Source organism: Miniopterus natalensis, chromosome 1 (assembly GCF_054644295.1).
Source record: "Miniopterus natalensis isolate mMinNat1 chromosome 1, mMinNat1.hap1, whole genome shotgun sequence".
Classification (NCBI taxonomy): Eukaryota; Metazoa; Chordata; class Mammalia; order Chiroptera; family Miniopteridae; genus Miniopterus; species Miniopterus natalensis.
In genome coordinates this window covers 137,479,646-137,506,708 of record NC_142081.1, presented here as the reverse complement: position 1 = coordinate 137,506,708, position 27,063 = coordinate 137,479,646, and the positions used below count along the sequence as shown (strand labels likewise).

Here is a 27,063-nt window from a genome sequence, read left to right as displayed (position 1 = left end):
GAGTAACTGGCAGTGCGTCTGGATTGGAGAGAGCCATGGGAAAGGGTAAGGAGTGGAGTCATAGAGGTGGAAGGGCAGATATGCAGAACTTTGTAAGTCATAATAAGAACTTGGCTATTAACTGGAGTGAGATGCAAAGCCAGAGGGAGGGGGTTTTGTACAGAGACGTGACATAATCTGAATTATATTTTAAAAAAACTATGTTCATTGAAGAAAAAAAGGCGTAGGAACACAAGGGTATGAACATGGAGAGAAGTCAGGAGGCTTTTGTCACAATCCAAGTAAAAGATAAGTGATGGCATGTGCCAGGATAGTGGTGGTGAAGGTGAAATGCATATATTATGAACAAACAGGTGCCAGATTTGCAGGTTGAATGAGGGGTGTTAGAAAAAAGAGTCAGGAATGCACCCAAGGTCTGTCTGGACCAACTACAGGCATGGTTGTGTCCCTCACTGATGTAGAGAAGACTGAATGAGGAGCAGCTCAGAGAGCAGACATGTAAGAATTTGGTTCCGGACATGCTGAGTTTGAGAGATCTCTGAAACAACCATGTGGAGATGTTGAGTAGACAGGTAGATTACACAAGTCCAGAGCTCACCGGCGAAGTTCTGGCCTGAGATACAGATCTGGGAGATCTCTGACATACAGATAATATTTAAAACCATGAGATTATAGGAGGCCACCTTGCAAGTGAATGTAAATGAGGAAGACAAGAGATCCAAGGGCTGAGCTCAAGCTTTCCAACATCTAGAGACCATGAAGAAGAAAAAGAACTAGCTGGGCTCAGGAGACGTGGCCAGCAAGGTAGGGAGCGCTTCCACAGAGAGGGATCAAATCGAGCAAGGACATAAGCAAGAACGTTGTTTTAAGAATAAGAGAGCAACCAACTGCATTGAATCCAATCCAGTCAAATTTGAACTGAACTCTGATCACTAAACTTGTCATGGTGAAGGTAACCAGGGACCAGACAGGGATGTTTCTAGCAGCATGGCAGAGATTCAAGAGAGAGTGAGAAAACAGTACTTGGTGACTATGGACAACTCTTTCTAGGAGTTTTGCTGTGAAGGGCAGTGGGAGTGTCTGGGGGAAAATACGTGGTCAAAGAAATTTTATTTTTATTTTTTAAGAAGGAAGATTTTATGCCTTCATTTTATGCTAATAGAATTGCCCAATAGAGAAGAAAAATCAAGGGAGGCAATTGCAAGAGCAATGACCTTGAGTAAGGTAGAGGGGATTGGCTCAGATGCAGAAGAGTAAGAACAGTTCACCCCTTGTAACAGGGAAAGGAGGGTACAGATCTGAGTAAATGATCAGATTTGGTGGTGGGAGTGTATAAAAGTTATACTCTGCTTCGATTTTCTCAGGGAAATAAAATACAAGGCTATCAACAACGTTAAGTGGAAAGGAGGTGCTGGAGGTTTCAGGAGCAAGAAAGGATTTGAAAAAGCTCAGGAACTATGACCATGGATTAGGGGTATGCGCAGCACTATGGATCCTGTTGAGAACAGTGGCTGTGAATTTAAAATGAAACCCGTTAACAGGGTTGTTTTTCTTCACCCACACTGAGCGATGTGGGTGCAGGTGCAGAGTAGAGGGTGAGTTGTATTTAACTAGGCTTGGGGTCTCCCTGGGCCAGGACAGAGGGCGAGGGCGAGGGCGAGGCAGGTGTATAAGAGCATGATTATAATGACAGACCACGGCACCTAATCTGTTAGGGAGAGAAGTGACACTATGGGAGCTGTGTGGTGGGACAGTGTTTTCTATTTCTTTATCAGATATATCTGTTATCCCTTTTGCATTATTTTTGCGATACACCCACCAAACTATATTTAATAAATTCAATTATATCAATGCTTTTATCAACCAGTAGAATGTCTGATGTGTTGTTTTTACCATAACTGTTTTAATGGTTTTAAAAAACATGCTTTTAGTTTATTTTAGCTATTTTATGTTTCAATCTCTTTATGCTTAATTGTATAACTATAGTGTCAATAACTGAGTATAACAATAATAAAGATAACACTATATATATTTATTCAATATTCAAAAATCATTGGAAGTATGGAATAATTATGCATAATATGTTGCCCAAACACTCTGAATTTTCCCACAGTTCTCACTGTCTTTAGATATTGAGATGATGAACTACCACAGAATTTGCATGAGTCACCCATTCCTACATTTTCTGTAACAAGGCCAAATACACTTTACCAACCAATTCACACAAGAAAGGTTACAGTGACTATGTAAACAGCATGCAGCTAAAATACCAGAGGGAGAAACATGGCACTTAGAGCACGCAGGCAGTCCTGGCAGGAGGGACTGACCAAATTTTAGAACTTCACTTTTACTCTGTCAAACATAATGACATCCCATTTTAACCAAATCAAGGCTCAGTTACGCTTGGCAGTCAGAACCCTTGGCCCCGCCCCTGGAGAAACCCTCAGCCCTTAGGACCTCCCTCCAGTTGCTTCAGGCTCCCAACCACCAGCGCACCCTTGTTCCTGCTAAGGTGCCCATTTCACTTGTCAAATCCCACCTGAGTGGTAGGACTTCCACCTCTTCCACAAAGATTTGCCTGCTTTCCTACAGCAGATGGGAACTCGATTTCTCCTGAATACCCACAGGTTGTTGTCTTGATTCTTTCGCAGCATTATATTCTACTTAAAATTATAGCTATTGATATCTTATGTCTCCTATTAAATGGTATGCTCTTTGGACGGCTAAAACTTAAACGGTCCTGTTACAATATGCCAGGCACTGTGCTGTTTGGTTTGTGGGCATTACAGGCACCATGATTAGCCTGTTTTACAGCTGTGGAAACTGAGAAACAGAGAGAGGTTGGTGATTTGCCCAAGATCATACAACAAATAAGTAGAAATGCAGAGATATAAATTCAGGCCTGTAAATTCCAGAGCCTGTGTTTTTATTATTATTATTATTATTGTTGATTTCAGAGAGAGGAGGGGAGAGGGAAAGAGAGAAACATCAGTGATGAGAGTCATTGATCAGCTGCCTCCAGCATGCCCCCTACTGGGGGTTGAGCCCACAACCGGGGGCTGGGCCCTGACAGGGAATCAGACTGTGACCTCCTGGTTCATAGGTCAATGCTCAACCACTGAGCCACACTGGCTGGCAAGCCTGTGCTTTTTAACTATTTTGGTATACTGCACCATGGACAGTGGAAGTCATACAGTAAACATTTGATTTTTTAAAACATTCATCCTTATATTATTTTTTATCCAATCAATCTACTAAATTTCAGGCACTGTGGTGATGCTAGAGGAGCAAAGGAAAATAAGGACCCCTTCAATAGTGGAACTTGCCATCACAAACAACACTGAGAAGTTAATGCATTCTCAGAGTCCCATACTTTATTGGGCTTTTCCTTCCCAAGCAACTGGGAGAGACCTTTGACAAAATCTCAAGTTGTAAAAACCAGTTATAGTTCTCTCTTCTCATTGCCATAAAATTGACTGTATTGAAACACAAATACATGTCAAACAAACCACCTTTACTTTAACAGATAACGTTATACAGTTAATAATGCTGGGACTAAATTAGATGCTGTAATGTAATCTTCAAGAGGGTACTGAATACATCTCATTTATTCTATACTACAAGTGTTCTCAGTTGAGACAGGAAATATAACTTAGCATTTTAGAGACACTGGCTAAATTACCTCTATTGATGAGGCTCAGCAGGTTCTTTCTGAATGATTCAAAGTAATTGCCCAGGGATAAAAGACCGTGGGTCCACGGGCTGTAGCCGCAGCATGCCCGGAGCCTGCTGGGGACAGGATAAAGCACGCGCTCCCATGCACGAATGGCTCTGTGTGCTGCCTGGAGCACGGCTCACTGACCAGCCCTGAAACTGCGCAGGGAAGGGGAGTAGGCAAGGTACACGTTTGTGTTAGTAATTGGTGTGCATGAACTGAATTAGGCTGCCCCACCAGGTCCTTCCTGAAGTGGCGGAAAGGCAGTCCAAACCTCCAGGAATAAAGTCTGCTAAAGCAATCTTTTCAAAGCTTTTGACAAACTGCAAGCTTCGGTCATTTATTTATTTTTCTCATTGAAAGGAGAGCTCAGGGAGAAGTTTCAGTTCAGTTCACACGCACGCTCATGGAATGCATAGGTGTGTGAAGCATGAACTAGGACAGGAGAGTTCTGTGGTACTGTCCTATTCGCAAAGGAAGTCAAGGGGCCTGGTTCTGCCATTAAGAGAGGGTTTTTTTCACTGATGTCAGAGGGCAGGTGTAGTGCAGCCCCCGTTCCTTTAGCGCTGTGTATATCGCTACAGGGACAGTCTGTAGTACAGTGGAACCTGGTCCCCCTTGTTGGACAGCCATGTGACTGCAGGCAGGAGCTGGAAAAGGCAATCCCAATCAGAAGAGAGAGGACAGTTCAACCAAACCATGATCCAGATTTTCAGATTTTTGCAGGAAACAATAAATGGGAAACCTCTTTGCATTGAGATCCTAGAGAATTGAGTTTAACCTGCCTTTCTCTTGCTGTAGAAATTCCCCAGGTTTCTAAATTCTTCTTTCCAACATTTCCCTTTCAAAAAGAGCCCTTGGTAAGTAAAGAATGAAAAATATTAAACCCATTTAATAATGAGGTAGAATCCGTTTTCTTCTAGCCTTTATAATTTGTGTGTTTTTTTGGCAGTATCCTTTTTAATAAATATACACATCATTCAACCTTATGTCATTTCATAATAAATTTGTAATCTTTCACTTGTACAAATGTTAACCTTGTCTAAATAAGATCTGAATCCAAAAGAACAATAAAATCAAAGTTTATAAATAATGCCAAATTATTCAAATATTTTCATTCCGTTCAATAGTAAATAGATCCCAAAACTTTTTCTTAACTATTTACATTTAAATTAAGGTAAAACATGAGCAATTAAAGATTAACCAATTTTTGAAGTTTAACTCAAGTAATTAAAGAATAATATTACTTAAAAATAGGAAATAGATTTCCTTCATGGTGTTATTCTATTTCTTAAACACTTAAGTATTTAAAAAACAAAAATGTAAAACTTCATGCCTGATTGGAACCTGAAAGACAACTTTACCTAAGTTCCTATTTCTCTTAAGAAACAAACTCCATGTGCAGAAACAGAAGGCACAGGGCTAATTCATCTTAAGCATCACTCAAGAAATACACTTGCTGTGGTTTATGCCACAGTGATGAGAGCGCAATAAACTGAAAAATGTCATTTCTGGAAAATTTGTTGGCTATAGTTCAGCAAGAGATGAATCTTTGTAACAGATGTGACATGATGACTTTGATGAATTGAATGGTTTAAAATATGAAGCATTAAAAAAATATTCCCTCAGAAATAAATTAATTTAGATAAAACATGCTATATACTATGGTTCATGTGTCCACTTTCATCACTGCAAGATAGTTCTATGTCAGTGTGACAACGTCTTCCTTCAGATTCCTGTTTGGGTTCCACTTTTGGTTCATTAATTTCAAAAATGAAGAGAAAACTTGGATTCAGTCTCTGATGTCCCACCAACTAAAATTCTATACTTTTTGAATTTCTCGTACTCTGAAGCTTTTCATGATTTGAAGATAAAAATCTCAGGAAAAGATTCTTATAAAAATAACTTTGTTTTCTAGTTAGCAGAAAAGTTTGAACTACAAGACACCCTGACTGAAGAGTCACTGTCTTGGTCAACTGCTACAGACACATCATTTCTACATTTGTTAGAAAGAAATGAAAAGCCTTTAAATGCCAAATATTAGAACTTAGTATCACATAACATATATATTTGGATGTTGGACAAGGTGCTAGTTTTATATAAGTACATATATTTATATTACTGGGCTTCATCTGATACCTTTAATAGATGAGGCCAAACAATATTTACCTAATTTTGATCATAGTTTAAAAGTAAGAATTATGAAGATCTATAGTTTAAGGATACTATTGAGATACCATTCTTGGTATCCTAATGTATTTAAAAGGCTAGCCTGAACAGAATGAGACAAAGTGAGAATAAATATGCAACAAGAGATGTCTGTTTGTAAGAGATTTATCATGTTGATTTTAACAGTAAGTCACCTGCTGTAGCTACTGTCAGGGAGCAAAGCAGGATGTAGCAAGGAAACATTTCACACCTGAAGTGAGGCCAGCTTCCAGTCCCCAGACAAGAAATGTTATAATATAAACATTCCCCAAAGGCATGCTTATACTCTGCATGGAGTCTAATTTACTGACAATATGATAAGGGTATTACAAATCACTGAAAGCACTAGAGTGGTCACATCTCGGGAATCACTGCACCTTAGGGCAATGGGTTGAGTTCCTACTACCACAGAGAGAGAAGACAGGTCAATTCCCAGTAATAATTTACATGAGTGAAAGCTTCCTACGTGATTTATTTTGAACAGAACACAAGCCTAGGAAAGGACTGAGGTGCTTTAGTTAATAGAGTTACTGGGAAGTTTGAGAAATGAATAGGAATAAAAGAAACTGCCTCCACCTTAATGATACTTCTAAGGATAAAATAAAAGCTTCCCCTCCTCACCATGATGACTAGGAGGAGGTTTCCCGATCCAGAATCATTTGCCTTGTGGTTTTCATTATTTATATGAACATAGGAAACTTCGTATTATAAGGAATATGCAATTCCTGTAGTGAGTTTCTTACAAATTAGGATATTTGATACAAGGTCAAGCTATTTTTCTTTTCATTTTGTTCAAATTGTTCCAACGATCTGAAATTGCCATCAGTTTGTTCATGCTCTGCACAGTCCCTCCTCCGAAACTCTACTAACATCACCAAACTAAAGATAAAATAGGGAATTTTCCCGCCTCTACACAGGGCAGTTAATGTCTACGGGAAAATACCATTCTTAACAAATAAAACCCAGGGGATCTAGTCAGGCAAAGGAATAAAACCTCATCTTTCAGACTGGTAAACAATACAAGAATTCGAAAATAGTTTCCTTTCAACTCGTGCCATATAATGTACAAAATAAGTTTGTAGGTAATTGCAATGCCAGATCAACTTTCCAGACGGACATGAAGAATCAATGATTAGAGGCTTAACTTTAATATGCAAAGTAGAGGGTTGGGTAGACCTGGGGAGGGGGGCATCAGCATAAATAACCCCCACAACTGGAAGTGAAACTTTAGGTCATTTCCTGTCTGAGGATATGGAGGGCATATTGGACAATGGTCAGAGTACCTGAAAGGAAACCACAAGCTGATTAGTTCCACTCCAAGGGATGGATTTTAAAAACCAGTTCTTATTCTCTACCATTGATTAGAAGTCTAAATGGAAGGCTACATATGGCGAAAGTCATATACATTCAGCCATTGTAACAGAAGGGCGATAAATTATCCAGGGTGCCTGCAGAGAACTCTCTAATCCACTCTTTCAATTTTCACTCTCACCTGTGAGAAAGCCTGAAACTGTATGCCAATGGGTTGTTAATAATGTGCTCTGGAACAAGTTGAAATTGTTCCCAAAACTGCAAATCAGGAGACAAAGTATGTGTGTCTACTACTGTTGAATGAAATTATATATCAGAACAAAAGACCGTGTCTGCAGTACAGGACCGAAGTATGCTTTCATGTGCCCCATAAAACCCAGGGCTCTGGGCAGCGCAGAGCTCTGGAGCGCTTACATTTGTGCTCCCAGAAGAATATCCTAACATCGATGCAGCTAACGGAAGCCTCCGAAAGGAAGTTTGTGATATGAAATTTAAAATAATTGTTTTTAAATTTGTAGTTTCCAGATTGGGTTTCTACTGTGCCTGCCAAACACTCTCCCCCTTTTTCTGTGGGTTAGCTACACAAATATGGATTTCATTTGTTTATTAGTGGAAGGAAGTGGTGATTCAGCCCCTTTGTATAGATGCCCTAGTTTTCCTATCTCCACTCTCCTTGCACAGAACACTGTAAGATGCGGCAGGTCAAACCCAGGAGGAAGGGAGAGCACGGTGGGGCGATTAGGAAAAGCAGGCCCCTCACCTCTCTGTTTGGTGTGCAGCCCTTGGACCTCCTGACTCGTGCTTACTTCAGTCCCTGGCCAGCCCCTGCTGCTCTATTTTTTAAAAATTTATCTTTATTGTTGAGAGTATTACAGATATCCCCCCTTTCCCCCCCACTGACCACCTCCCCCCCCCCCACAGGTCTATGTTTATTTGCTACAGAAAGATCAAATATAAGCATTCTAGAGCCTAGTGCTGCCCACACGCACTATGAGCCACATGCTCCAAGCAAGTTACTCCACTTCTCTGAGCCCCAGTTATAGCTAGTGAGTAAAACGGAGCAACACGATCAGCCCTACCTGCTTCACAGGGTTGGAGCATCAAATGATCTAGATAAAAGGGCTTTGATCTCTAACTTCCAATTAAATGTACTGCATAATTAATAGCAAAGAAATGCTATTAATTCAAGTGAAAAATGTGTATTTACACATCACAGCCAAAGTTATATGGCTAAGCACATGGAATATGAAAGCTGAATCAAGAATTGAGTTGAAGGAGGGAGGAGGGAGGATTTCCAGAGAAGGGAGAAGACAGCAACAAGGACAAGCATGAGGGTTTACCTGAGCATGTTCGACAGGGATCTGAAAAGTTCAGCTCGAAGGGGCGCTTACTTGAAAACAGGACCATGAGGGTTTTGTGTCAACGTGGCTAATCCATATTGCCTGGTTGTTTGGTCAGACACTAGTCTAGATGTTACTGTGAAGGTCTTTTATAAATGTGACTGACATTTATAATCAGGTAACTTGAAGTAAAGCAGATTGCACTCAATAAAGTGGGTGGGCTTTGTCCAATCAGTTGAAGACCTTAAAGAGCAAAAATTGAGGTTTCCTAGGAAGAAGTAATTTTGCCTCAAACCATAACATAAAAACCCTGTCTCAGTTTCCAGCCTGCTGGTCTGCCTTACAGACTTTGGACTTACCAGCCTCCAAAAATCACATGAGCCAATTCCCTAAAATAAATCTCTCTCTCTTTCTGTCTCTTTCTCTCTATACATATACATATATAGACATAGATATATAGATATATGATAGATAGATGATAGATGATAGATAGATAGATAGATAGATAGATAGATAGATAGATAGATAGATAGATAGATAGATAGATAGATGATAGATAGACAGATAGGTATTATATTAGTTCTGTTTCTCTGGAGAACCCCAACTGATGCAAACACCAAGGTCATTTTTATTGGAAAACCCAGGGGCTTCTTCTCAGTCTTCAGCTGCTTGCCATTTTGTAGGAGCATGTACACTCCAACCTTGCCAGAAACACTGTGTAGAGAAAATATAGCCCCAAGTGATTGCTTTTGGTCACAATGAGAATAATTTGGTATCTTTCAAAGTCAATAAATATCTCCACTTAAAATATCTCCACTTAGATATCTTACCAATAAGTTAAAATAACACTAATATCTTTGTCCCCCACAAAAGACTCCTTTGTTTGAATAGCTGCCCCTCCAGGGTCCTATGCTGTCTCACTCCTCTGGCTCGTTCCTTCTATACATTCTATAAATCCTAGAACTCTTCCTTGAACTTTCTCAGATGCAGCCCATCCTATGCATGCCTTTAACCCAGCCCAGACTTTCTTTAGGTTGCTTCCAGCAGCTTTCCTGAGAATCACTCTCAGGCCAATTATTCTAAATAGGTTTCCATTTATTGCTTACCAATTGCCCATAGCTTTTTCTCTTAGAAATGAAAATTAAAACACCTAAGTCTGGCATTCAAGGCTCTCCACGTGGAATCCTGAGAACCTCTACTTCTACCAGACACCTTGGCCTCTCCAATGGCTCATTCCTACTCCTCAGGCCACCCTCTTCTTCTTTGCTGATCCAATTATTTCACATCTTTCAAATCTCAGCTCAAGTTCCAATTTTCCTAGCCATACATATGCTTAATAAAACTTCCTCTTTCCGAACTAGTGCTGGACTATCTGGCTCATTCATTTGGTATTTAAGCATAAAGTGACTTGTATCACTAATAAATAGCAAACATAGCTGAAGATTTTTCTTTTCAACCAGATAAAAAGCTAACTGAGACAGACTGTATTTTAAAAATAATTTAAGGAATGAAAGAAGAGAGGGAGGGAGAAACTAAGCAGGAGATCTCCCGTTGCGCTCGCAAGCTGTGAGGAGCAACGTGGCACTGTGTGTGTTCCCTCCATCCAACCACACTGTGGGAATAATCAAAAGAGACGTTTTAATAAAATGTGTTGTCCTGAGGGTACGCGTGTTTTCCAGCTCTGACTGATGTGTGTCACGCCCACCTTACCCACCCTAGGAAAAGCGGCTGATAGGTATAGACCACAGTGAGAAATCAAAGCAAGTTCATTAATGTGCACGGGCTGCTCTGAACAGCAGCACCAAGGCCTTTCTTACTGGTAGGCACAGTGGACACTTTTCAGTCTTTATCCTATTTGCCGTTTTACTGTACCTAGCACTGTTTCACCACTCTTTTCATTTTGAGACTTTTTCCTTTGTGTCTCCCATGACAGTGATATGTCTTAATTCTCCCTCCACCTCGCCACGCACTCCCATCTCAGTCTCCTTGAAGGGTTCCGATTCTTTCATTTATTTCTTAAATGATAAACTCTTGCGGGGGGGGGGGGGGGGGAAGGTGTCTCATTTTCATGAGCTGAGCAGCCTGATCTGTTTTAATCATTTCAACAACCAGCTATTCTTTGACTATTCCTAAAGCTCACACTCCAGCTCAGGCCTCTCCCCCGAGGGGAGTAACAACACAGTCAACTGTACTAGATGTTTCTATGCGGATGTCCCATATGCAACTAAAACTCAACAACTCCACCAGCAGGCCTCAGCATCACCCCCTACCAAACCTGCTCTTCCTTCTTCATTCTCTATCCCCAGGGCAAGACCCCCAAATTACCCGCACCTTCTCCCTCCCTTCACCCTGCATCTAGTCACACATCTCAGCCATTTCTACCTCATTAATACCACCTGAATATATCCCATTCTCTACATTTCTCTAGGCCATTTTATTTCTAATAACTGCAACAATACCCTAATATCTCTCTCTTCCCTTCTCTTCCTCTGTCCTATAGCAAAAGTCATCGTCCTCAAATGTTTGTCTGACCGCACCACCCCCTTCTCAAATCCTTCAGACTCCGTATACTTTTAGGATAGTTACTTAAAGAGGCATGTAAGGTCCTTCATGGCCTCATCCTACTCTGATCTCTGCTCTATTTACATGCCAATCTCCTCCTTGAACTTTACATCTCAACCTTATTTAATACGCAGTTTGCCAAAATGCTATTCTTCCCCATGGCTCAAAGGCTTTGAAAATGCTAGCCTCCCTGAAAACACTGTGCTACTTAGAGTCTTCACTTTGAAAATGCCTCGATTTACCTCAGATCCAGAGGCACCCTCATCCCTCTCCATCCAAACATGGAATATTTACCCCTCTACTGTTCTCCCGCTGCACCTCCACATGCCCTGAGTATACTTCTCGCATAATATTACTTTGTTTTGTTTTGTTCTCGCTGGACTCTAAGGTCCTTGAAGACAGTGGCTATGACTTATTTGCTATTTTATCTCCATCATATGTAGCAGAGGGCATGGCACATAGTAAGCACTCATGATGAGTTTGGTGAATAAATCAGTAAATAAATGCACATTATATTTTAAATAACTATATGAATTCATTATTAATAAGGAGTCTCTTCTGCCACTATATCCTATGATTCCATCCTTCATTCATTTCCTTGTCTATACAGAAATACTTTATAATAAAATACTCGGTAGAAATAAAAGCTACAGATGTACATTTTCTGAGACTAAAAATATTAGCTAGTAAGAAAACAAGAAAAAGTTTTATTTTATTTAATCCTAAACAAATCTTAAGAAAGCATGAGTAGTTGTGAAAATAAAAAGTGCATTAAAAATGTCAGTCACAGTCCTCACTGACAGTGCTAACCAGAAAACACACCCACCAAGGTGCAAGAAGCAATTTGCTTAAAACCACCTGGCAAGTCAGCTGCAGAACTGAGATGGGCCTGGCTGGCCTGTCCATCCCAGTCTGGTGCACACCACCATATCACAGTGGCCTTGTCGGACCCAGTCCTAAGCCAAGGGCTGCCTCCTCCCCTGCACTCGGTCTGTGCAGCCCCTCCCGTGGGAATGCTGTGGCCTCTGGCAGGCAGGGCAGCCGACCCCAGGCACATAAACGGCGGTCCAAAGGGTGCTAGGCCTGGGGTGGGAGCCCCGCAACCCTGCCTGCAGCCTGTAATCATCAGTAGGGCCCTGGGAAGCTCAGGTTCATGTTCTGTGGCTAATGACCACAGTGGGTGGGGGCTGACCCCAGCTTCCAGGGACTGTCACTGTGGATGCCAGAATGACATAACTGAGATAAGGTGGAAAAGTAACAAATAAAGCCAATTTTTTACAAGTTAAAAAAAATCATTCATAATGACTAAAACCAAAAGCCATAAGAACATTTAGGTAACTTGGGACACTTTCGATTCCATGATTTAATGTCTCTTTAATTCCACCAAAGCAAGAACTAAAGTTCATTTAATAACTAAAGGAGGGAATTCTTTCTATGTTATAGTTCAGGGGACAATTCAGATCAAACAGGTCACTTAGTTAACTTGGGCTAAATGTAGGCCAACGTCACGGTGTTCACATGATCAGAAACCAAGCAGGAGCCACTCTTTGTAAAAAAGGAAATCATAGCATTTTAAGTAGCTGGTTTAGAAGAATGGGGAACTGAGGCCTTCTCTGCAATCACGTGCTAAGGGAGATTATTAAACTCTTAGCCATTCATGAGGAAACCATGAGGTACCCTTAAATCACTCCTTTGACCTTGTTCAAAATATTAACATTTAAAAATGTATCCAAACTGCTTCCTAACAGCGTGTTTTTTCAGAGTGGCTCTCCTGACTATGGCTAGTTACTGCCTCACAAATCCACAGAAGTCATATAATTACCTCTCTAATTTGTCCCATAAGATATTTATGGGTTTGCATAGGCAGGCAGCCCTAGGAATTCAGCAACATGACTAAGTACTTGGTCATAAGAAAGTCGAAAAGGAAGAAGTGACATAACACCCCATGTGCTTACAGACTAGATTTTAGAAAGTACTCAGGTGGCCAATCAGTAACTGACAGCCAAGACTTTAAATCTGAGAGGTTCCTTTTGAATAATTCTGACCATGTGGTACTATCTGCTGTTGTTTATTTTATTTTTTTAATAATACTTCATTAAATTTATTGGGGTGACAATGGTTAATATGAACATATAGGTTTCAGGTGTGGGTTTCTATGCTATAAGATCTGTATATTGCTCTGTGTGCCCACCACCCTAAGTCATATCTTCTCCTGTCACCATATATTAGGGCCCCCTTCACCTCCAACACCCTTCCCTCTGGCAACCACCACACTGCTGTTTGTGTCCACAAGTTTCAGTTTTATATACCACATATGAGTGAAATCATATGGTTCTTAGCTTTTTCTGACTGACTTATTTCAATTAGTATAATATTCTCAAGGTCCATCCATGTTGTTGCAAATGGCAGTATTTCATCTTTTCTTATGGCTGAGTAGTAGTCCATTGTGTACATGGCCCACATCTTCTTTATCCAGTCCTCTATCATAGGACACTTTGGTGGTCTCCATGTCTTGGCCACCGTGAATAATGCTGCAATGAACATAGGCGTGTAGATATCTTTTTGAATACATGTTTTCGAATTTTCCAGATATATACCCTGGAGAGGGATTGCTGGGTTGTATGGTAGCTCTATTCTTAATTTTTTGACTGTTGTTTATGTTTTAATCTAAAAAGAAACACCCTCCTAGGTCTCTTATTTCATCTACCAAGTATCTTTGGGACAGAGAAGATCCATCCTTAAGTCCTCACTGTTTTGTTTTAGTCACGTTTTCCACGACAAGAATGGCAGTGGCTAACTCTTCAAACCTCATAAAAGTGACTCTAAAAGTTTAGTCATTTTTCACAGAAGGATTACTAAAAATTAAACTTTCACCTTAAACTATTGATGATATGAAAAAAGATAAATAACCAGAATTATCTCTAGTTGAGAAGGTCGCCCTGGACCCAATGCAAAGGAATGAAGCGATCCAGTGGCATGAAAAAAAGTAAGAAGAGGAGGCCATGGCAGTCTGCTGGAGCTTTAAAGAGTCTGTAAGAGCTTAAAGAGAAAAGGCCTCCGGTAGCAAAGGGTTGTAGAGTAACCTGGGGGCCAGAGGACAGTGGCCTGGCATTAACAACATATTCTTCTTGCAAACCACCCCCAACTTCTATGCTGCTCTTTTAAGAAGAAATCGCTTCCTTTTTTTTTTTTTTTTAATTTCTTTTTCTGTTCAAGGTTACTAGTGATAATAGTTTTGATGAAGTGTTTTTGCCTCTAAAGTGTTACAATAAGACACAGGTCACATTATTACCCAAGTGACATATCTAAGTACATCTCTCTGGGGACCTCTGGTCCTGTCTGCTTTGGGGAATTATTTCCAGACAGGGAAGCGGAGACTGGCTGGTGACCAAATCTGTTTACTTTTCTTCTGAGCTCACAGCCACATTTCTCTCCTTCCCATGCTTTTAGGTGTGAAAATGTGACCTGACTCTTGCCAAAGAAATGTGGACAGGAGTGATATAAGCCATAAAATGTTGTACTTCCTCTGATCTGCCATTCTCTTTCCTTATTTGTGTTATCTGATGGCTGTATGTCTATGCCCAGGGTATTCTTAGAATACACATATGAAAGGTGGCAGAGATTCCACAAGTCTGGGTCCCTGCAAGAAGTGTTGCCCCTTACCATGTATAAGAAATAAATTCCTATTGTGGTAAGCCAATAACATGTCAGGGAGTGTGTTATAACAGCAAACGTTCTTCTAAAACAGATGGTATCTAGAAATAGGTCACGAGAAAAAATAATGTTGCAACGAAAAATACTGTCAATATTTTTGTATGTCTATTTCCTCCCCCTCTTCTCTTTTTTTAAATTTAACACTCTTATTTATTTCATTTTGTAGGTTTTCACCCATTATCTTTGCTCCATCAGAAATTCCAAAATTCTGCTTAATCTGGCACAAAATCTACATAAACAACATCAGAGGAAACATTGAAACAAATTCCCACTGAATATAGTTCCCTCTTCAAACATGGTAGCTTGAACCACTCAAAATAGAAGGCATAAAAAGACACTAAGGAATCTGTTCTATGTAAGAATTATAGTCAAACTCTCTTATTCTACCTTTCGTTCCTAGAGACAAACTGGTGTGCAGGGTCCCAAAATGAACCACGCATCCATGACAGCCTAAGGTCATTCTACAATAACTGTCCCCAAACAGCCTTTAAGTACAAGTTAACTCTCCAGGTTTGTTTTGCTTGTTTCTTTGGTTTGTTTTGGTGAATTCTGACTTTATCTAGCCATCCTGGTATTTTGTAGCAATACTGGTTACTACAAGATAAATGGTTTGCTTATTCCATCAACAATAATACCCCATTATTACAGAAAAAGTACCAGTTACTATACATTCATAAGCACATTCTTTGAGCCCAAATAGAAATAAAAATATTTTAATAATTAAGCTGGAATATAATAATTGAAGCCATTAAAGGAAAATTGGCTGAAAAACTCCATGATAATTTTTATATTTTTTTTCTTGACTCAAGAGCCAAAGCTCATACCTCCATACAATTTACTTCCATTAGATGAGAATTAGATGGTTTTTAAATTTGTCTTGAGTAACTGGCAGTATGAAATGCTGTGTGTAGAGCACATACAAGATGTAAGATCTACAGACAATTAAGAAAAGCTTAACATGAACCACAGATAATAGATGGTAGGATAAGATACAAAAAAAGAAGACACCTGCAAAGAAAGTGGTAACACTTAAAACTTACGAGCCTAAAAAAAAAGCCTTGTTGAAATCTAGGGGGAAATCAGCTTAGAAGAGAGATAGATAGGTCTGGGTTCAGATTCTAATTCTGCCTCCTGGTAAATGTGAGTCTGTGCGCAAATTACTTAACTGACCCAACCTTCAGTTTCCTCCTGTGCAAAATGGGTACAATAAGTTCTCTAGTTCACAGAGCCGGTATGAGAATTGGTGTGTAAAGTGACATGTGGTAGGTAGTTACTATAAATTGTAGGTATTAGCATACCTGGAAAAACTTTACCATTGACTTAGTTATATTGTCTTTTCAATATGAAGTAAAGATAGCAGAGTTTCTCATTTAAAAGTTCTACAGCGCTTTCTTTTCCTAATTCATCTACCACATTGGCAGAAACAGCACTGTAAGTTTAACTTGGCTAAGTCCGCTGCATTCGTCTGTCGATGGGATTCTGGGCCTCACATCCAGCTGACAGTCGCTGACGCCGGATGGAACAGGACAGGAGGCTGCGCAGCAGCGTGGTCGCACCTCAGAGGGGTCGCCCTACCAACAACCACATCGTATCTCTGCCAGTCAAGCACAACTGTAGGGCTTGATAGACTGATACAAATAAAAAAGTCACTGAAAACAGGTCTCCTGACTCTCTTCCGGCTACAGTTACAGGACTTGTTTGATTCTGTTACCTGTGAATATTAGAATGGCTCCTCCTTTTTGGATAAAAGGACAGAAAATCCGCATACCCCATTGACTCTAATTTTTTTACTCCTCACCTGAGGATATTTTTTTCCTATCGACTTTTTTTTAGATAGAGTGGAAGGGAGAAAAGAGGGGGTATGGTCACTGCAAGCTACAATAGCCAATAATTGGATATTGCATCTAAATAAATGTAAAATTGATCAATCTATTTAATCATAACAATGCCACTGCTCATTAATTTTTATTCAGATGCCAGAAACATAATGGAAATATTTTATAAGCCCTTAGTCTAAAGAAATATTTGATAAGAAGCAAATACTTCTTGAAAATCATATATGGAAGGTTTAGGAATTGGAGGCTCAGGAGGATTTCATTACAAAGTATTTCACCCATAAGGGCCTCCACTATATGGGGTCCCATGTCCTATGGCTAGACTCCAATGTATTAGTAAAGATAGCATAATTGATATATATGCTTTTCCTCTTTTCCACAATCAGTGGTTTTTCATCTTGTCAAATGTGCGCAACCTGAATTATCTTTTAGCCAGTATGAAAACCCATGATTAGACCTTATTTCTTGGATTTGATTCAATTTGCTTAACACAGTTAAGATGGGGCAGTATTAGTGCTGTCTATAGATTAGCTTTCTACATTTTTGGTCATGCTTTTGTTTATGTAATTATTTATATCAAGGAATCTCATTTGACCCACAGCCTGCCAAACCTGTGTACCAACGATTCATGTTATAACACACTTATAATTCGTAAGAAATCAGGACAATGTAGTAAACAGAAAATATTTCAAATCAGACATATATAATTGAATTGCAGCTTTGCAAACCCTCTCTGACTGTGCAGTTTTGAGCCTCCATTTCCTCACTAAACAATGGGAATAGCAATATCAGAGAGTGGTTGTAAAACAAAATGAAAGTATTAAGTGTCTAGAATATGGCCTGCCATCTATTATGGGTTTAAAACATCCTACTCCTTTTCATATAATAAAAAGAGGAAAAAAAATTGAAATCTTTAGATAGAGAACCTGGACTAATAGATCACCCCAAGAAAGCAAGAGCTGTGTGGCTGTGAAATTTGTGAAGGGCCAGAGGAAATACTAGAATCCTGAAAGTCGCCATGAGGCAGAAATGAGATTTAACTACCTCTTGATCCACAAACAGAATCCTTGAACACTCTATTCTGGCTGTAATCTCTACAGTTTCCTCTGGGTAGTAGTGGTTTGTTTCTAGTTTTAAAGACAGAGGCTTAAATAAGAAGCCAAAGAATCAGGCTCTAGGCCTGGGGCATGCCATCTGCCTAGCATTAAGCAAGAACTGAACGTCAGTTACAGAAGCACAGTCATTTCCAACATGATTTATGTTCCACCCTTGAATGTGGCAGGAAGACTGCAAAAGATATTTGGAAGCCAATGCTTCCTCTGAATAAAGTAAACGCGTATAAGCTAAGCCCCTCTCCCCGGACCAGGCTAGCCTGTAAGATAAGTTGCCAAGGTGGAGTCTGTGAACCCCGGAGCAAAGTGGCTATTTGGGATGAAAAAATAGCTCAAGGCCAATGATCATTGCTACTGTAAGAGAACAGTGCACAGTGCAAACGCTGAGGTCAGACAGCAGATATCCAGGATATTACTCAAAAACACATCCAGCTCAAAGCTGACAAGATAATCTGTTCCTGTGGGTGCAAAGCAGACTGGAATGCTGGCGCTGTGACCTACTCAAGGAAAGAAAAAAGAAAGTGCAACTCTCCAAGGGCTCCATCTCATGCTCTCCATGCAGGCAAAACTCCAGCGGACTTCAAAGGGAGTGATGCCTAAGGGGGAGCGCTGGGCCAGGCCTCCAGGGGGTATCATTTCCATGATCATGTTGCCATCTACATTTGGTGGACTGGCAAATGCAAATACTTCAGATACAAGTTTAAACAGATGAAAAAAGAAGTGTGAAAGAGCTTGGAGATTTGCTTGCAAAAAACCCTCATTATTCCAGGAAAAGAATTTAATATCAGAAACTTCATAAGGTATTTCAGCAGTCCCAAAAGAGTCATTGCTTTGTGACGGCATTAAGAATAAAAGTTTTTTTTAGTTGACACATATTGCACTCCGACATATCACATAATCACAAAATAGTGCACTTAAAAAAATAATTTCCCAAAGTTAAGTACTCTTCGAAGGTCAGTAACATTTTTCTAATTGAAATATAGACTATATTTTGAGGTTTTAACCAACTTTTAACATACGTGATCCTGATTAATGTAGAAGAGCCAACATGCAGCAAAGATACTTACAGGAGGACCTATATGGTGGGGGGGCAGGGAGGGTGGAGAAGATAAGAAAAAGGGAGAGATGAATTAGTGAATATACAAAATATTAAGAAAAAAATTAAAGCATCATCATAATCACCAGTACAATACAATGGACAGAGAAGTCAGTGATTCTTAATCTTTTTTTAGAACATGAACCCTTCCACACTATATCAGAAAAATACATTTACATCTACATGCATACAAAATTTATCATAAGGAACATTCAGATTCCCTGAAGCCTGTTTATGAATTACTGAGATGTTCATCTATTTTAAACAAAGACTGTCTAATTTATATACCTAAAATTTAGATAAACTATGAATCAGGGGGATCTTTGCTCATTTACTATAGACCAATTATAGAGATTTGATTCGTAAACTTTCTTGAGTTTGGTAAAATGGCCAAGTTGGAAATGTACCCATTATTTGTTCTGAGAATGCTTTTCATTCAATAGTATTGTCAATATACAAAGGAAGAAACCCTGATGTTTATATAAGCTTCTTTAAAACTATGTTTTCTCATCAAAACACCAGCAAATTCTACGAATATTTCAACAGTTCACACACCATGTGTTCAATTAAAACACCAGTTCTAAGTAGTCAGAAAGTTGAGAATCCACTTTTACATTTCCTATAAAACTCTGCACAAAATTTTCACTCCCCCCCAATCCTCTTTCTTTTGACACAAAGATCTATTCAGTGATTATTTGACTTCACCAATGTTTTATCATTTCTTTTTCCTCAAAACAAATTTATAAAGCATCCTCTATTGTGAAACTGCACTTGTGGAGAAAATACCAATATAACAATCATTTAGATTCAGTGAGGTTTAAGGACAACTTTTGAGAATACTCTTAAAGTAATTAAACAGCTACACTACCCAAATTCTTGAATTTTCTTAAACTCTTTCTACTTTGACATCTTTTTTCCCAAAAGGAATAGGAAATGAGACAAAATAAAATCAACCTGCTCTTTTTGATAGGTTAGTATTTCTACTGTTTCAACCCTTAATAATTCATTGTTTTTAATACAGAAAATTACTTATTGAGAATAACATTTCTTATCACACACCAGAATCAAACTTTAAATTGCCTTCCTCTTATCCTGCAAGTAAGAACCAATGGCTTCACCTGGTCATTTACTATTTTGGAGCCTTAGAGTTTCTATAGAAGTAAAACTGTAAGTGAACTCACTCACTTGGATATCTTGGTTTTAAAAAAAAAAAAATAGTTTTTATTCGACTCTTCTGTTTCACTTTGCGTATAGGGATTTGGCCTGAGAGCAGAAACTCACTGAAGTGGGCGTTAGGACAATTGGTTGTGTTTCAAGTTCTGCTCATAAAAATTGCATGGCCTTGGCCAAATCACCTGACTGCTCTGGGCCTCCCTTTCCTCAAATAAAAAATGAAAATGCTGGATTGATTACTAAGACTCCTGTCATCACTAAAATTCTACGGCTGTATAAGAGGAATAAAAATTCTTAAATTTTGAAATGAATGAGAGTAAAAGCATGACAAAATTGTACCAGTTGTACAAAATGACAATAAAGCTTCCCTAGACATGTGCCCCGGTGTCCCAAAGCAGTTGTTTTCACAGAGGACCTGTATTTGTGGACCAACCACTTATGAAGGTGGAAGCATGGATGATGTTGCCACACTGTGTGCAGCTAAGAAACCTCACTATACACTGAAAGGATGGACTTGACACAATAAAGAAGCCAAAATTGGGTGCCAGTGGTTATTAATAATATTTGGCAAACTTCTCCTTTGATGGAAATAAAGAGATAAAAAATATTCTAGGTCTAGAAGAGATTTAAATACACACACACACACACACACACACACACACACACGGGCAACCTCCAACAAGATGATATAATCATTAATTAGAAGAAACAGATGTGGGAGCGTAAGCAGAACATGAATGACACCGAGCAGCTAAAAGGGAGACTTACCAGATTCTCCTCTTCGGCCCCTCTTACCTCGTTTCCCTGGAGGGCCTGAAATACAAAGAATGATTTATTTTTAATTTTTGGCCCTGAAATGGCTAATAAATAATTTATACATATTTTATCACTGGTTTTAACTAAGAACATCAAGAAAGGGACCAGATATTTGTAGAGGCCACACTGTCTTTGATATTTCAACATAACTCTCCAGCTTCCTTTAGCTATAAAAGTTGCACTAGATCTCTCACCATCCAGTGTTACTTAGGAACACTAATGACCTGAGATTCTGTTCATCCTGCCCGGATGTCATCAATAAAGAAAGACTTTGCTAAGCAAACTGGTGGTGTTGAGTTTCATATTTCTTAGGAAAAGTTCTTTTCTAAAGGTTTTGGTATAATTAGTAATTAAAAGTACTAAGTACAAATGAGTGGTTTCTCTTCCGTTAGATCCATCATGATTCTCTTAAAAAAATATTTAGTTGACAGTTAGTTAAATGTATATATTAGTAATAAAAACCTTATGAATATTTCTATTTTATTACATGTGAATTTTCATATATTGGAATTTCTCTAATTGAGGACCAGTTGAGTTAAAATCACAACCCTTTTAATTGGAAAGTGTTTACACAGTAACTTATAGGTCTCATTTTACTAAGGGGCTAGCTCATTATTACCATTCAACAAATACTTAATCTTTATGATGATCCCATTTTAAAAGTGGAGAAAAAACTTTTTTTTTTCAGTGAGTTGCCTACAAAGACCACCAACCTAGTATGTATCAGACTTTAGCACAAGATTCTAGACATTCATGGCTTTCAAACCATTATTCTCAATTATATAATTTCTCCCCTCATTTCCTTGGGTAGGAATAGCTCCCACTAAATTATGGTTCCAGCAAATAGAAGAGAATAATTAGCCCACAATGAGAATTGAGGTCTTGTAATATTTGCTGGAAGAAAGAGGCCAAGGAAAATATAGAACTTCCTGGTTTTAAAGAATGAGCTGCTAAGTTGGACGGATGACTTCCAAATCCTACAAAGTTCAAGACACAAGCAGCACAGGCCCTAGCATCCAGCTGACTCTGAATGTGATCCCGAGCTACCGACTTCCACATGGAAACACTATCATGAGAAATAAAAACATCAGTGGGCCAGTTAGTTTCCTCTCAAGCCTGTACACAGAGTAAGTCCGGCCATTTGTGTTTTGTAAGAGGTTAGAAACAATCAAGCAATAAAATCAGTTGAAAATGTTAGGAGAAGCAGCTTTGTAGCAGAGTCCAAAATTGTCATTAGAAATTTCAGATTTCTTTCTGTATTCTGAAATAAAAAGAGGCTTTAATCATGTTCACGGTGTTTTTGGCAAGATTGGGAGCAGAAGGAGTATCATGTAAACAGATAAATAAACCCAGTGGGACCCCAGTAGGTATAAAAAATATATATTTTTACACACATTCAAACACACATATACATAGATATATACAGGAGTGGGAAAAAGTAGTTTACAGTTGTTCATATGGAAAAAGACATACAGGTTATGATTATTATAATAGCTTTATGAACTCTGTGTTCCACATACTCACAACTGTAACCTACTTTTGCAAACTCCTGTATTGACATATTTTGATATGTAAAATATCCTTAAGATTAAAATCAGATTTTTTTCTATTACAAAGTCAATTAAGATTTTTTTAATTACAAAATCAATCTAAGAAGTTTTTAGCAACTACGATTTACTTATGATGTCTGTGATCTGCATAGTAGGGGTTATAGGTGATAAATGTGTGTCTGCCCTGAAGAGGCAAAAAAAGTTGAAAAGATTAAAATAAAACCATGAAAAATTCACGTAGCATGCTGTGAAGATGGCACAATGAGTTTCACACATGGTCAATTATAAAAAGAAAAAGTGTTTTAGAAGTATTTGTATTCAAAAAGAAATGGAAATGCCTACAGGCAAGAGATGGAGCAGAAATGCAACGTGGAGAACAGGGATAAAACCATGAGCCTTGAGGTTCCAGCTCTACAGGTAGGAATGGGGGCCGCAAATCCTATTCCCACAGAATAAATGCTCAAAGTTCTCTAACCAGAGCCAGACTCACATCTTAAAGTCAGGGACATGGAAATACTGAAGAGCTGCGGAAAAAAAACCTAGGTGTTTGGCTTAAAGGTTGAGGAATACAGACATCTCTCAATCAGAAAATGAAGAAAGCATCTGCTGATTTGATACCTAATTCTATGATATCCTCCACATAAATCTGGGACAGGTGTCCTAAAATGACATTTTGAGATAAATATGATCTAGAAGGATGGGAGGTTAGGTAAAGATAAACATAAAATTTTTAAGTAAGAAAGGGTGAGCACAGTCCTGTCAGAGTGGTTCAGTGGTTGAGCATCAACCTAGGATCCAGGTTTGATTCCCAGTCAGGGCACATGCCTGGGTTGTGGGCTCGATCCCCAAGTAGGGTGAGTGCAGGAGGCAGCAGATCAATGACTCTCATCATTGATGTTTCTATCTCTCTCTCTCCCTGTCCCTTCCTTTCTCTGAAATCAATAAAAATATTTTTTTTTAAAAAAAGGGTGAGCACAAAGGAAAGAAAGTCAGACAGAGAAAACTACACACACACACACACACACACACACACACACACACACACCACAAAACAAACAAGCAAAATAAAAAAATACCTCTCCTATTCATAATGAATATAGAAGTCAAAATTCCAAAAAATGTATGAAGAAATCTAATGCTAAGAAAGACAGCACTCAATAATAAGATCATGAATTCTTTCCAGGTAAAATTAATTAATTTTAAGAAAACATCAGACACAAGTTGGTAAGTTAATTAAGCTTTAAGAGCTAAATGAAGAAGTAACATCCATTAAAGGGCAGGATTTTAAATGTAAACAGAGGATGGGAAAAGAATATGTAGATTTGAAAGAGAACCCTTTAGAAGTCTTGAAAATGAAAAATAGTCATCAAAATAAAAATGAAAAAAGATAAAACAATTAAGTGCTGGCCTGGCCTGGATATGGCTGAAGAAAGAATTAATGTGAAAGATGCAGAACGCAGCCCAGGGAGATAGGTCCAATATCTATCACCAACTTTATCTATCTATCACCTAACTATCATCTATCTATCATCTATCTATCTATCTATCTATCTATCTATCTATCTATCTATCTATCTATCTATCTATCTATCTATCATCTATCTATCTATCATCTATCTATCTATCATCTATCTATCTATCTATCTATCTATCTATCTATCTATCTATCTATTTATCTATCATCTATCTATCTATCTATCTATCATCTATCATCATCTATCTACAATAGTCTGAATGTTTGTGTATCTGCAAATTCACATGTTGAAATTCTAACCCCTGAAGATGATGGTATTAGGAGGTGGGGCTTTCAGGAAGGGCTTAAGTCATGAGGCTGGAGCTCTCATAAATAGGATTAGTGGCTTACAAGTGACCCTGTAGAGATTTCTAGCCCCTTCCACTATGTGAAGACACACTGGGAAGGCGCCAGTTATGAACCAGGAAGAGGGCCCTCAGGAGAAGGCAACCATAATGGCTCCTTGATCTTAGACTTCCCAGCCTCCAGAACAGAAAGAAATAAATTAAATTTCTGTTGTTTATAAGTCACCCAGTATTTTGTTAAAGCAGCCCAAACGGACTGACTCTATCTATGTATCTATCTATGTTAAGAAACAAAATTTTACTTATATCAATAAAAGAACCCAAAAGAAATTACAGAGAAGCCTTTTTGTAAAAGATAATAGATAAGATTTTCCAGAATTGAATACAAGAGTCCTAAGACTGAATTTATACTCTAAGAGGCAAGTTAAAATAAATCAAAATTAAGCACATGGAAGAAGAAACTTAGGAACATTGGAGGATAAAGATAAAATGCTAGGAACTACCAGAGGAAAAATTACAATAGGAAATGTTTAGACTGATTGCTGTCTCACCATAACAAGATGCCACAGGGCCCTTGATTTTTATAACAAGTCTTAGAGCCTATAATTATATTTGTTTATTGGAATTAGTTTTTAATAGTATAATTTGTTAGCTAAAAACAATAGATGGCAAAAATATTTTAAAATAGTTGGAAGTAAACTTTAAAAACTGATATTTAAAAGAAATCAGCTTATGAAAAAAAAGATCAAAAAAGCAATGATTTTTTTTAAAGAAACCAAAAACAAAGTTAGAATATTTCTGAACATGTCTGCCTCAAATATCCAATGAGAAGGCTTAGAGAAATGAATCAAATGCTGGGGGAAACCTGCTTATTATACTGAGAATTGAAAAAATAGAATCCAAGGAAAGTAAAGATATTTGGCAAGACAAATATCTATTAAATACGACAAGGTTTTACAAAGAATTTCATCATATTTGAGAGCGAGAAAAATGAAGCTAAACTAAGTTATGAGAAGATGGGAATCTAAACTCTATTGGATTGACAAAGAAAATATTAGATTTGAGAAGAGCATGCTATAATTACTATAGAAAACAGGATTGGAGTAGGCATTATACTGAGTTTAAGGAACTAATAAATTATACAAAACTTTCAGTAAGACATAGATAAAATCTTGCTTACAAAAGAATAAAGAGAAGTTTGGAAGAAGTCTACCGTGCAAATGAGACAATTTGATATTGCTTCTGAATTTAAGAGTATAATAAAAATGATATGGATGGAATAAATTTGACAATGGACAGCTGGCAGATCACCAGAGTGAGAAGACGAAGTAACAGAAAAGACAAATGATGGCCGTTTCCCAGACAAAACTGATGTTAACAGTAGTTGAAAAAGCGGCCATTTCCATTCCAAACTGAGGGATGAGGTATCGGCCAAACATGAGCTGTAAGAACAAATACAGAAGCTGGAACCTGACTGTTATTTACTGAATTTGGCCAGATCCTTGCGGCAGAAATTGTCAGTAAATTCTATCAGCAGAAAGACATGACTCTGCAAAAGAAATTGGTTCATGAACATGAATGGGAAGAGAAAAAGCAGAAGCTATCAGCAACAGAGGAAGCAAAGCCTTACAAGCAGAGATTTCATGAAATGGAGAATGAATTATAGAAAATAGAGGAGGGCTATAAAAACAGATTGCTCTTTATAAGAAATTTAATGATAACTGGTACCGTTCATGCTTCAGAAAGAGTTTTTGCTTGAAAGGCGATGAAAACTGTCAGCCTGAGATAGAAATTGGTAAAGATTAGCCATAATGGTAATTCTTTAAAGACATGTCAAAAAACCCCATGCGGACAGATCAAGGTCATTTAATCACATCATAGCAAGGTGTCGTAAGCCAAGTCAGTTCCTTTGACCCACAACAAATACTGCTGGAGCACTCTGCTCTTCACTAATGATGAACCTACCTGTGATAAGGCTCTTCTCTAAGGTTAGATATGTGCCTAGAAACAAACATATGCCTGTATATGGGCCTTCCTGTGGTCTTGGGGCGTGGGGGGTTATTGAAGGTATCTGGAATACCTTTATCTGGTCTATCAGATAAATTACTTGCCAATTTTACTCCAATTACTTGGATCTGTTCACTCTTCTCCATTCCTACTAGCATTTCAAGCTGAGCTTATCATAACCTTTCTGGGTACTCAGCCTTTGAAAAAAAGGAAATTCAGTGATTTGAAACAACATGGATGGCCCTGGAGGACAGTATGCTAAGTGAAATAAGCCAGGTACAGAAAGACAAACACTGTAATGATCTCATTTATATCTGGAATCAAAAATAGTCAAACCCACAGAAACAGAGAGTAGAATGGTCATGCCAGGAAATAGAGGGGGAGAGGGAAATGGAGAGGTGATGAACAAAGGGTACAAAGTTTTAGTTATACAAGATAGATAAATTCTGGGTATCTGCCATGTAGTATGGTACCTATACCTAATGACACTATATTATATATTTAAATTTTTTGAAGAGGGTAGATCTTATGTTAAGCATTCTACCACAAAATAATTAATAATAATAGTAATAGGGACAGGAGGAAACTTTGGGAGAGGATGAATATGTCTATGGCCATGATAATGGTGATGGTTTCACAGATGTACACTTACCCCAAACTCATCCAGCTGCAAACATTAAATATATACAGCTTTTTAAATGTCATATTTCAATAAAGTAGTTTTAAATAAAAGAAACAAAGGGAAGGCTCTAACCTGTGTCATTATGCTTAAGTATGTTGTCATAAAAACCTGAGAACAGGGAGAA

General features: G+C 38.4%; 1 protein-coding gene across 1 annotated transcript in view; it reads right to left on the bottom strand.

Annotated features, from left to right (window-relative positions):
- Nucleotides 1-27,063, bottom strand: part of COL25A1 (collagen type XXV alpha 1 chain) — a 440,472-nt gene that overhangs the window by 184,727 nt on the left and 228,682 nt on the right. The window contains exons 3-4 of the mRNA XM_016209473.2: nucleotides 20,835-20,879; nucleotides 18,865-18,872 (exon numbers count right to left, since the gene is read on the bottom strand). Of these exons, the coding sequence (XP_016064959.1) occupies nucleotides 18,865-18,872; nucleotides 20,835-20,879 (53 nt within the window). The remainder of the gene's footprint in view (nucleotides 1-18,864; nucleotides 18,873-20,834; nucleotides 20,880-27,063) is intronic.